Raw genomic sequence first — 12,842 nt, 5'->3', positions numbered from 1 at the left:
TTTCTTCTTTTTAAATATTTAATAATTGGATAACTGAGGTCTTTTTTAAAAAGATTTTATTTGTTTGAGAGAGGGGAAGAGAAGGAGGAAGAGAGGGAGAGAAACATCAATGTGCAAGAGAGATACACTTTTCATACACCCCCAGCTCAGAACCTGGCCTGCATGCAACCCAGGCATGTGTCCTGACTGGGAATTGAGCCAGTATCCTTTCAGTTGGTAAGCCGGTGCTCAATCCACTGAACCACACCAGCCAGGGCCACATTTTCTAATATACATATAATACTTTGTGTAGAAACAACAAAAATTGGTTGCAAAATGGCAGAATATTTGGGCACCATGTTCAGGAATGAACAGGAACAGGTGAAGAGTCTTTTGGACTCCGCCCTCAGGCAGCCAGGCTGTGACAAATCAAGCTGCCACTTGTCTTCCTTTCACTTGGTATGATATACACATACTTCAATTCTCCCAACATTAATCTGCAAATCCAATGGGGATGGGGGTTGTGACTGATTAAAGCTTATCAAACAAAAAATAAGCAAGAATAGCCAAAACATTTTTGAAAAAGAAGAAAACCTGATGGAGGCAGAGAACTTTCTATAAAATACCATTACTGAGTAGGTCCTTTTGTCACTGTTTGATGCCTTCAAAACAGGCTAAATTTTCACTTACTTGAGAATCTGATCTGACTTCTCCATCAAGGCTGCCACATACAGCTGGGCAGCATGTGCACTGCACATCCCAGTGGGAATGGGGGTCAGATTCACACAGAATTTTTGGCAAATGGCTTCCCTGACATTGTAGGTCACAAATACAGTGACCTACATTCTTCTTCCATGATGTACCTGTCTATCCAGCAAATGGTATTAGGACAATAGGTTCTCTCTGTGGAGAAAACATTAGTTCATGTCCCTGTCTCAATATACATAAGCTTTTCTCAGTTTTGTTTTCATATCATACATTTCTATTTGCATTTTGTATTACATTTATAATCAACAGAAATTTTTTTTTAAATCTACCAAAAATAGTGTCGCTTTTAACAGTGTCTTGAGAATGTCTACATACTCCTATGGGAATATCCGTGTGTTTTTAAAAGCAGCCTTTAAAATCTTTTTCTAAAAGGCTTTATTTTGTAGGAGACTTTCATCTGTGGTTATTTCTTTTTCATATAAAAATTATATCTTTGGAACATGTCACGTGTCACTACTTGGGTGGGTGAGTGGGAGTATATAGATTACAATGTGTAGTATTTGTCACCATGAGGAGACACTTTGTAATCTCATGAGAACCAATTTAAAAGGCTTAACTTTTGATACCCCAACTGATGAAGACTTTTGCTCAATTTAACCTTTGTAATGTTTCTGAAAGTTACCTACTGGTATACAGGTGTTCTAATATTAAGTATGAATTAATATTCTTCAGTTTTGAGGTTTTTAAAAAAATGACATTGTCACTGCATAATCTTCCTAAGTTACCACATTAAAAGTCATTCTATTAATAAATAAAATCAAAAGCTTTTATGTAAATTAAAAATTGGATACATTTTAATGAAAAATTTGCCCTTATTTTTGATATTCTAACCACATGTTCTCTCCAATCATCACCTTTCAACAAAAGGATTTAGTTTAGTATGAAGGTTAAACAGTTGCTGCTTTCAAGTTTTCAAAGATATACAAAAGGCACTGCTTCTACTATAAATGTACAAAATCTCAAAGATTTAATGACCAGCTTTATGTACAATGAAATACTAGAATTCTATGAAACAAAGACATAAAGGGACCAGTTCCTCTTCACAAGACCCTGGAATCTTTTCCTTTGGGGCACAGCACTGTGTACTATGCTCTTGCAAAATGCAAGGGGAATAGAAATCGTACATTATTTATAAAACTACTGAGTAACCTGAAATCATTTTATTTCTTCTTATCATAGCATTAGAGAAAAAAATTCATCAATCTGAAGAAAAACGGCAGCAGATGGAGGAAGAGATTAAGCTACTTCAGGACTTAAAACAAACCTTGTGCTCTGTTCAAGAAAATAGAGACCTTAGGTCAAGTTCTACTTCAGTATCTTCTCTATCTTCTTAAGAATTACTATTTCCTAGGCCAGGAATTCAGCACAGTTGCAAGCAGGTTGAAAATTGGAGACGAGGCTGTGAAAGTAGCACATCTCTAGGACAAGGCCTCTCATGTCTCTGGTCTGCAAATCTCAATCCTCACTAGCTCTTATCTCTTCGTGCCTAAGTGGGTGTTTATTGCCTCCCACTTACTATCTCACTTTTCTGACAAAATGTTTCTCAAATTCTAGAGTAAATTGGATACCATCTCTCCCACCCTCTCTTGATACAGTACCTCCTACAACTATCCTACTCCAGTGATCTAGGGTGATTCCAGTAACACCAGGTGCTCCTAGCCCCAGGGCCTTTTGCAATCCTGTTGTGAAGTCTAAGTGCTCTTATTGCCTTTCTCTGACTGCTCCTTCTACAGATCTCATACCAGTTCTCCCACTTATTCTAGCTTAGAGTACTTTCCCTTCATAACCCACTGTATCTTACATCACACTAGTAGAGAATAAGCTCTCTGGGGGTAGGAACTCACTGCTCAGTGTTTGCTCACTATTAAATTCCCAGCACCTAGCATGCTTGAAAAATGTTTGTTGAATAAACGTATAAACTATTTTTATCTTTTGAGACTATTTCTAGCCCATATCTCTAAGATATAATAAATTTGAATATTTTATTTTACTTGTACCAAATGTACCTGTCTTGTCACAAAGTCTGTTTTTTTTTAAATTTCTTTTCAGCCACAGTAACCACATAGGCATACATCATCTTCAAAATAAACAATGAAATTTAAAACTGGACTCTGAATAAGAACATCAGTGAGAATATGCAAGAATAAAAAAATGGTAGTTAAGATTTTTCTCAACCTTACAATAAACAATTCAGACTTTTATGCCCCACCATGTCTCACCCCTGAAAACCTCACATTCACATTTCTAAATTTTTACTATAGTAACCTGATTCACAATAATGCTACATTTCATTCATAATGAATTTGATCTGAGTCTCAGTATTGTAACTGGCATGTAATAAGTACTCAAAAGTATCTGTTGAAAGAATATCATGTAGATGAAACAACGTATCCATTCCTGTTGTAAAGGCCACCCTAGTCCAAGTCATTCTTACCGGAGGAACAGAATCTAAATTGGTGGTTTTCCAATTTATTTGCCTGCACATAAGAATCACCTGGGCAACTTAAAAAGTATAAAAGCCAAAACTCCATACCAGACCTGCTGAATAAAGATTTCCCTTGGTCTAGAAGATAACTGTAATTCAACTTCCTCCCCTGACATTATATCCTATAGCAAAGCTTATCTGAGTAATAGTTTTGACAACATGATCTTTATTTTAAAGAAAACCTTTGTCTCTCCACCTTCAAATTTAATCTGTCATTCACAGGAAAGAATTTCAGTCATAAAGTAGGCAAATATCAGACAAACTGTTAAAACAGACCTGGCTTTGTACTTTAGCTATATCATTTACTACTGAAAACCTTCAATCAAATTATTTAATCTATCTACACCTAATCCTGCCTACCTTGTGGTACAAAATGTGCATATGAAAAAAATGTATGTGTGGCACTGGGCATGGTGCCTGGCACCATGAGAAATAAATGTTCTCACACACACGCCCTCCCTTTGCCAGTATTTCCAACTAATAGACCCTGGCTTTTCTCCATCCTAATCAAACAAACTTGCTTAGGTTAACCTCTGGAAGGCTCATTAGCCCCCACCTGTAAGCCTTTGCTTGTGCCACTTAACTGTTGTTTTGGAAATGAGCTAAAAGGACACTTTTATGTTTTCCCCTACACTGCACAAACATCTTCAGATACACTTCTCATAATTCTATGAGATTTTCTCTTACTATCATGAAAAGCTGTTTACAAATAACGTTATTGTGTTAACTCCTAACAGTTTATACATTCCTTAAGGACAGGGACTATGTCTTCATTTATAAGTACCCCAATGGATCCAGATCCATTTTTCTGCTATGACAGTTCAACTGTATTATCTTTCAGCAGGAATAAAATCAAAGGATCTATAGGGTTGAGTGTGTATGTAGTTGAGAACTAGTTGACATGTGCATGGTGATACCTGTTTTTAGCCTGATACCTCTTAGGACTCAGTACTGATTTTTTAAAACCTGTTACAAAATACACATAAAATTTCCCATGCTAACCATGTTTAAGTGCAGTTCTATAGCATTAAAGAAATTCACATTGTTTTTACCATCACCACCCTCCAGCCACAGAACTCTTCATTTTGCAAAACTTAACTCTGTACCCATTAAACATTAACTCCCCATTTCCTTCTTCCTGAAGTCCCCTGCAACCACAACTGTAATTTCTAACTCTGAATTTGACTACTCTAGGTATTTCATATTAAGTGGAATCATACAGTCTTTGTCCTTTTGTGACTGGCTTTTTTAATTTAGCATGATTTCATCAAGGTTCATCAAAGTTATAGCATGTCAGAATTTCCTTCCTTTTTATGGCTGTATATTACTGATTTGGGGGAGGAGGCACAACCAAATGCCTGTTTTAACAGATTACTTGATTTATTAGTATGTGATTCTAAATATTCCATAAACACAACCTATACATTAGAGTATCAAACATTGTTCCAGTAAGGAGTTTAAGAGTACATTTAGGGCTATTTTAAGAAATATGTATACTTTGGCTTTCATTATTACAACAAATGAAAAAAGCAATTCAAAGAACAGTTTTTATCTCCTCTAGGATTAACAACAAAACCAAGTAAAAAAAAAATAAGTTATTTAAAGAAAAAAAAAGACAAGTAATTTTGAAATACTTCACTACATACACATTCATACAAATTACTTAGTAATATAAGAAGTGCTTCTTCACCTATATTAGGAACTCAGTAAATATTTATTGAATGAATGAACTATATATGGAAATGGACCTAGTACTTTAATTTGTGCTTTTTATAAATTTCTTGTTTCAAGTAAGAGCAATAGTAAACATACCGAAGTTCATGTTTTGTCCAGATCATACGCCTACAGAACAGTGATTGTTACAAACAGTATCCATCATAACTAATACTGTGTATCAACCAGTATGAAAAATTCTTGTGCAGAAATAATACTAATGACTGGGCTTTAATCACTTGCAACACGGTCAAAGAAAAGAGCTGGCTGGGACTTCAGGTTTGTATATATTTTACCTATCAATGAATACTTATATTTGGGCCCTCACTCTTCCCACCCGCCACCACCATACACACTTAAAAAAACTACTAAAAGTAATTGCTGCATATCTTCACCTTCTTGTTAATTTTGCTCTGAAAATGTATGTAGGCTCCAAGTTCAGATGGGAGGACCTTCTAAGCAGGAAGGAATTTACTAAGAGAGCTCCTACTAATGGAAATGAGAGTGGGCCAGAGGGCAGATGAAGCTTTGTTCATAAAGCAAACTCAGCAGACACATAAAAGAGTTAAATATTCTTACCTACCAAATAACACTTCACAACCAGGCCCCCCCAAACAACCAAAAAACCATAATTTTGTTCACTTTCCAAGGTTCAGTTGTGCTAAATATTAGACCTAACACAATTAAAAGGAGAGGAAAATCAAAAGTTAAAGCTAGCAAAGTTTCAAATAAGCAAATCAGTGAGGGGTTTTGCTTACCTATAAAAAACAAATCCCATTAAGTCCAGACATAGCAGACCTGATGATCTAACAGCCACAATTAGGGAGGCAAGGATATATTGAATGCCATTTTTCCTCTTATGATTGGCACTTATAGAGGAAAAGGCATGTGTGAGGGGCAATTTAAACTTGAGTTCTCAAGTTTTAATAAAACATAATTAAATAATAGTGGAGATTCTAATTTTATAAAATACTTACCTTTGTCCAAAGTTTCTCTTAACAACTTTTTATGGACAGTTTTAAATTACTACTCTTTATGTGCTTAAGTCTTAAGAGAAATCTTGGCTAATCTAGAAATTTATCTTTACATAACTATTAATAGATTTATCTCAGACTAAACTGAATATTATCATAAACCATTAAGAAAAAGTCCATCAATAGTGCAAATGCAGAAATAAAAGTCTCGAAAGATGTCAACTATTCCTTCACAGTAAGGCAGTTGAACTAGCAACTAATGCAACACTTTGACAAGCCCCAGTGTTAGCATCTTTAATTATGGTGGGGCCTCTTATGTCTAACTCACAATTCACAAACTATCCTGACTCCTAGTGTCAAAAGGGTTGTTGGTATATGAGCCAGGAAAATTGTCACAAACTTCCCCTTTCCAAGTTCAGAAATTCCCCTAATAAAAAACAGAGAAATAATCAGTTAAACTTTCAGCCTTTACAAAGTTCCAGTCAAACCTATAGTCACATTTAAAATATACGTATCTGGAAACAAGAATTGTTTAAAGTAGGTTCAGGAAAAGTCATACATCCTTCATATATTCCTGCACAGAGAACTGTGTTTCAGATATAAAAAAAAGAACCTGATGGTTTTTTACCTGCAGAATTATATTGCCAGTGGAACACAAAGGACACACCATCACCAATGTCCCAAAGGTCTCACACAAAACACAGCAGCCTTGGCTTCAGTTCTTAAAGGCTCCACATTTACTGGCTTTAGCAATGAATTCCTTTAGCAGAGGGCCATCCATTTGCCAAAATGCTGCAGTCTGTGTAACTTCCGTCAAATGATTGATGCAAAACTTAAAGCAGAACTCTTCTAAATCCTGGACACACACAACAAAAATAAAAAGAAAAGGCCTTTTTTTATTAATTTTAATTGAATTACTTGTCTCCATATCCCTCACCCCAAGGATCTTGCCCTCCCCCAGAAAAGATAGTTGAGTCTAAACACCTCAAATTAGGCAAACAGGGGACAAGTATGTGTCAAAAATACGTACTATTTACTCACAACACAGTAGCAGCAATTGGTCCCCTATCTCATCTGACTCAACATACGCACATGCACACACCATCTATGAGGGGAAGCTTCCTCTTGGTTACCACATGGTCTAGTCATACTTAAAGAGATTATTTTAAAAAGCTGAAAGCAACTTTAGTCCATATGATATGTTTTGCCATATTCAAGAAGTCAGAGAAAAGAATTAAGATTTGAGTTATTTAGATTAAAGAGAAGACTATAAGAAATAAGAGTGATGAAGAGGTGTAGTTAACCTAAGGTGATAGACATGTTTAAAAAAATTTCACTTTCATGTTCTCCTAAATAACAATACCTTCTAGACTAATACACAATTTCTGTCACACCAATTTCTCAGATGGTTAATATAAAAAGATAATCACATATTTTTTCAGTCTGACAAATGGAAATCACCAACTACCAACATTCAAAAAAGTGACATATTCAAGTGGTAGACCAGACAATTAAAAAATCTATTTCTGTCTAGCTAATACATCCTGTCATCCCCAGCAAAACTCTACTACAATGTTGTTTGTTCCTTTGTATGTTGGAACATATATTTATTAAGTCAAGTAGGTACCTGGAATATATACAGAGACTAAGTATATAAAAACAAGTCCCAGTAAAAGCTCTTAGCACAAATAGCTTGATTATGTGGCTGGATCTAGTGAAGGTACCCAGAGTTCTATCAAACCAGGAACTCAACAACATTTAAACTGCACGGTCTTGGTTTCACATTTCCAGCCACCATGAGATGAAAATTTTAGGCAGAGTGGAGAAGGGCCCACACAAACATATGGACACACACCTTTTTTCTTTCTCAATGCAGACCTCTGAAAACATGGACTTCTTTATCCTAAGGGTCCCTCTGTTCCTAGCTGAAAGATACCCCCACACCTTGGAGATATATAGCTAGTAGGAGATAAACCCCATTTAATGTGTATCAGCCAGCTGCTGCAGAGTTTCATTTTATAGGTAATTCAAAATGCATTAAAATGTTAACATATCTGTGGATCAATATTTTTAATAAGAGATTCCCAGTGGGCAGAATAAATGTACAGCTGAAAGCTCTGTTAAATTATGTAACATTTTCTCTCACATTATTACTAAAGAAAAAGCACTATTCTTGTTACTCTAACTCAAGGGTTAATAAATAGCTCTAGGGACTAAATTAGATTCCACAGGGAGATAAGTCATACTTCACTCTTATTTATCAACAACAGAAAACTAGTTTATTTACACATAATTTAGGAAGAAATAGCCAGAATGAGCAAGAAAGTTCTTCAAACTATGTAATCTATCACATAAGGATCTTTAAATACTTTTAGTTACATAATTTCAAATTCAAAGAGAAAGAAGAGTGCACTGAATTCTAGCACTGTAAAACCTTTATCACTTCTGTGTCAACTAATTTGGAATACAAGATCTTTGTAGTATGTATGAGGAATGAGTTTTTTCAGTTTACTAATTACAGATTACCTCAAGCATAAACTTTAAAACTTTTTTGTACAGTATAAAAATACAAATGGCACTTCTAAGTGCAAATCAGTTTACATATCAATAAAAATACATCAAACTCACTTCCCTTCCCCTTCAATTAGTTTCAGTTCATGAGATTTCTCAGTATTCAACAATGTTTAACAGTTTCAAACATTAATATCTAGAGAATGCTGAAAATATTCTAAATATCCATTGTTTAAATAAGTAACTAAATCTTGGTGAAGGCAGATCTATGGAAAAGAAAGCATTGAATGCACTTGAAGAGAAACTGGAATCCTCAAGTTTATTTGCATGAATTTTGAGACTGGCAGAACCAAGCCTATTCACACAGCAACCAGTGCCCTGATGCAGTTTGCTCTGATGTGTGAATTAGATAAACATCCTTCTGATAATTCTGAAATACTATAAGAACCTGTGTGATCTGTTCACTTCATTCTTCAAATGAAGAGACCTTCAATTGCCTACAAAAGAAAATGAAACTTTTACCCAACCCGATATGTCAATTATAACAGGACTGCTGGACTTTAAAGAAAATATTTCCAAGAAGAACAAGAATGATCACTTGACCAGTAGATGAACAAAATTCATGACAGGATGAAAGAGTTTTCTCAAAGTCCATGGAATAAGGAAGTGGGAGATTCAAGGTCTAATGCAGTGTTGTTGGTATTTTAGAAGCTAAAGTCCATGTTTATGACAATTTGTGGTGAAATTATTAGAAAGGGGTTCTAAAGCAAACATTGTAAAATACTTGTTGTAATTAGTAAGGAAGATCAAAATTTAAAACTGCTATCTGAAATAATTTATAATTTCACACCAAAATTTTTAATTAAATATTTTATTGTTGTTCTATTATAGTTGTCCCAATTTTCCCCCTTTGTTCTCTTCTGTCCATCCTACCTCTTGTTCCCACCATCAACCCCCACCCTATTGTCCATTCCCATGAGTTTTTCATACATGTGCCTGGACTACTCTCCTTTCCATCCTTACCCCTCTCTCCTCCTCTGTTTACTGTCAATCTGTTCCTTGTTTCCATGCCTCTGGTTCTATTTTGCTCATTTGTTTGTTTTGCTGATTAAGTTCCTCTTATAGGTGAGATCATACAGTATTTGTCTTTCACTACCTGGCTTACTTCATTTAGCATAATATTCTCCAGTTCCATCCATGCTATCACAAAGGTAGGAGTTTCTTCTTTTTTTTTTCCTACTGTGTAATATTCCATTGTGTAAATGTACCATGGTTTTTTGATCCACTCATTTACTTATAGGCACTGAGGCTGTTTCCGACACTTGGCTATTATAAATAATGCTGCTATGAACATAGGTGTGCATAAGTTCTTTTGAATTGGTGTTTCAGGATTCTTAGGGTATAATCACAGAAGTGGACTTGCTGGGTAAAAAGGAAGTACCATCATTCCAAATTTTTAAACATTTGACTTAATTATTTCAGTCATTATATATATTCTGAAAACAAGTTGTTATTCTGTGTCACAAGCCAACCTTGAGACACATTCAGTTTTGCAAGATATGGTGAGTCACACCTCTGTCTAAACTTGTTAAAATAATTATAATAGAAAACCCCCAAAACTGTTGTCTATAATTCATTTTATAATATATCAAGTACAAAATATTCCAGATTGAAGTGGGTTTTATTTTTTTTTTTAGAATGTACTTAAATATCTAACTATATGAAAAAATAAAGGTGCTTTCTCTCATTACTCAAAAAATATTTACAATCTACTGATCATAGATAACTTGGCCCTCAGAAAGAATAAAAAATGCTGACCACCTGAGTTCAGCACAAAGTTTTCCAATATCACATCCCAAACCAATTTTGGGATTAGATTTCTGGGCTTATATTTATGGCTTACCAACAAGAACAAAATTCTAAGACATAAGTTGCTTAACAAGTAGAATTTTCTGGAAAGTTCTCTAATTTGGTTAAACAAATAATTCTTCCCAACTGTTTCTCCTAAAGTTCAAATATACAGAGAAAACAAAAATTTACTGAAACAGTATAAATAGAAGCATTTCAAATTTTTTATAATGTGACACAAAACTATCCTGAGACAATATTTTACTCCATTTTCTCCCTTGATGTCAGAATTTATTTGGATTTGTGCTAGAGAAATACTTAAGTGCTTCTTCTCCAAGTCCTGTTTCACTTTGTTAAAATTTAGACAGTTTTGACAATGTATTCATAATGTAAGGGCTCCACAAGAGTTAGCTACTTTCAAAACTCTTCATAAGTATCGATCAATACATTTTTGTTGCTTTTATTTGTGTATATTTGCTTCAAAATTATCCTGTCAAAGGAAGTATGGAGGAACAACAATAACATTTATAGAAAAGGAAAGAAATGTGAGAAGCAGGTAGTCTCCGTCTTCTCACATATCAACCCACAGAATGAAGGAAAAGTCATCTAGTATCCCAAAGTTAAGCTGAAAAATAATAGTTTTTGCAGTTAATTTCAACTGGCTTAGTAGTAGCATCCTATCAACTAAGAGATATAGTAAGTGGGTTTTATTTTTGTATTCTAAAGACTTCATTTATTCACTTACTACATTTGATAGCATTAAGGAAACAAAATCTAAAAGTATATTACTCAATATATAACTCTTATCAAAACCAAAAAAACAGACTTCTGGCCAAGATGGAGGCATAGGTAGATAGATACACTGTGCCTCCTCACAAAACCAAAAGGCCAACAACAAATTTAAAAACAAAAACCAACAAGAACTGCCAGAAAATTGAATTGTATGGAAGTCTGACAACCAAGGAATTTAAGAAGAATCATTCATCCAGACTGGTAGGACGGGTGGAGATGGACAGCCATGTGGAGAGGACTTATAGCAAGGCAGAGGCTGGAGGACCTGGGTAGGCAAAGCAGCAGCTAGCGGATAGGGCGGTCCCACATTTGCGTGCAGATAAACTGGGGAGTGAGACAGACCATGCAACCTGGGGTTCCAGTGCAGGGAAACAAAGGCTCAAAACCTCTGACTGAATAAACCTGTGAGGGTTGAGGTGGCAGGAGAAACCTCCAGCCTTACAGGAGAGTTCATTGGGGAGACCCACAGGGTTCTAGAACATACACAAACTCACCTACCTGTGAATCATCAACAGAAGGGCCCAATTTGATTGTGGGTGGCAGGGGAAGTGACTCAAAACGAGCAAAGGGCAGAGCAAGCAGCACTGGTCCCTCTCGGACCCCTCCCCCACACCAGTGTCACAATGCAGGGATGAGGGTTACCCTGCCCTGGTGAAAACCTAAGGCTCTGACCCTTACTACATAAGAGGCCCAACAAGACAAAAAGGCCAAAATGCAAGAACAGATCAAAGCTCCAGAAAAAAATACAACTAAGTGATGAAGAGATAGACAACCTATCAGATGCACAGTTCAAAACATGGGTAATCAGGGTGCTCACAGAAATGGTTTAATATGATTGCAGAGTAGAGGAAAAAATGAAGGCTCTGCCAAGTGAAATAATAGGGAACCAACAGTGATGGGAAGGAAACTGGGACTCAAATCAACAGTTTGGAGCAGAAGGAAAAAATAAACATTCAACCAGAACAGAATGAAGAAACAAGAATTCAAAAAAATGAGGAGAGGCTTTGGAACCTCTGGGACAACTTTAAACATTCCAATATCTGAATCATAGGGGTGCCAGAAGGAGAAGAGGAAGAGCAACAAATGGAAAATTTATTTGAACAAATAGTGAAAGGGAACTTCCCCAATCGGGCAAAGGAAACAGGCTTTCAGGAAGTTCAGGAAGCTCAGGGAGTCCCAAAGCAGTGGAACCCAAGGAAGCACACACTAAGGCACATCATAATTACATTACCCAAGATTAAAGATAAGGAATCTTAAAAGCAGCAAGAGAAAAGGAGACAGTTACCTACAAAGGAGTTTCCATAAGACTGTCAGCTGATTTCTCAAAACAAACCTTGCAGGCAAGAAAGAGCTGGAAAGAAGTATTCCAAGATCACTCTATCCAGCAAAGCTATTATTTAGAATGGATGAACAGATAAAGTGCCTCCCAGATAAGGTCAAGTTAAAGGAATTCATCATTGCCAAGCCCTTATTATATGAAGTGTTAAAGGGACTTACCTAAGAAAAAGATAAAAAATGTGAACAGTAAAATGACAACAAACTCAGCTATTAACAACCAAACCTAAAAGAAAGTAAGCAAACAACTAGAATAGGAACAGAATCACAGAAATGGAGATCACATAGAGGGTTATCATCCGGGGAGTGGCACAGGGAGAGAGGGGGAAAAGGTACAAAGAATAAGTAGCATAAATGGTAGGTAGAATACAGACAGAGGGAGCATACAATAGTATAGGAAATGTAGAAGCCAAAGAATTTATATGTATGACCCACGG

The 12,842-nt window shown here is 35.7% G+C and overlaps 2 protein-coding genes across 11 annotated transcripts in view; one reads left to right on the top strand and one right to left on the bottom strand.

The window, feature by feature from the left end:
- Positions 1-4,881, top strand: part of LOC123807501 (histone-lysine N-methyltransferase SETDB2-like) — a 125,795-nt gene extending 120,914 nt beyond the window's left edge. For 6 of the 8 annotated variants that reach the window (XM_045821409.1, XM_045821407.1, XM_045821411.1 and 3 more), the window contains one exon: positions 1,927-4,881. In XM_045821409.1, coding sequence (XP_045677365.1) covers positions 1,927-2,081 — 155 coding nt within the window. In that variant the 3' untranslated portion in view covers positions 2,082-4,881. The remainder of the gene's footprint in view (positions 1-1,926) is intronic. The other 2 variants (XR_006783658.1, XR_006783657.1) reach the window with 1 other exon arrangement.
- Positions 4,590-12,842, bottom strand: part of RCBTB1 (RCC1 and BTB domain containing protein 1) — a 67,372-nt gene continuing 59,119 nt past the window's right edge. For all 3 annotated transcript variants that reach the window (XM_045821419.1, XM_045821417.1, XM_045821420.1), the window contains exon 12: positions 4,590-6,775. In XM_045821419.1, coding sequence (XP_045677375.1) covers positions 6,635-6,775 — 141 coding nt within the window. In that variant the 3' untranslated portion in view covers positions 4,590-6,634. The remainder of the gene's footprint in view (positions 6,776-12,842) is intronic.

This window comes from Phyllostomus hastatus, unplaced genomic scaffold, assembly GCF_019186645.2.
Source record: "Phyllostomus hastatus isolate PE091 unplaced genomic scaffold, TTU_PhHast_1.1 phas_scaffold_46, whole genome shotgun sequence".
Taxonomy (NCBI): domain Eukaryota; kingdom Metazoa; phylum Chordata; class Mammalia; order Chiroptera; family Phyllostomidae; genus Phyllostomus; species Phyllostomus hastatus.
The sequence above is the reverse complement of the archived record's forward strand: the minus strand, read 5'-3'. Positions and strand labels throughout refer to the sequence as shown.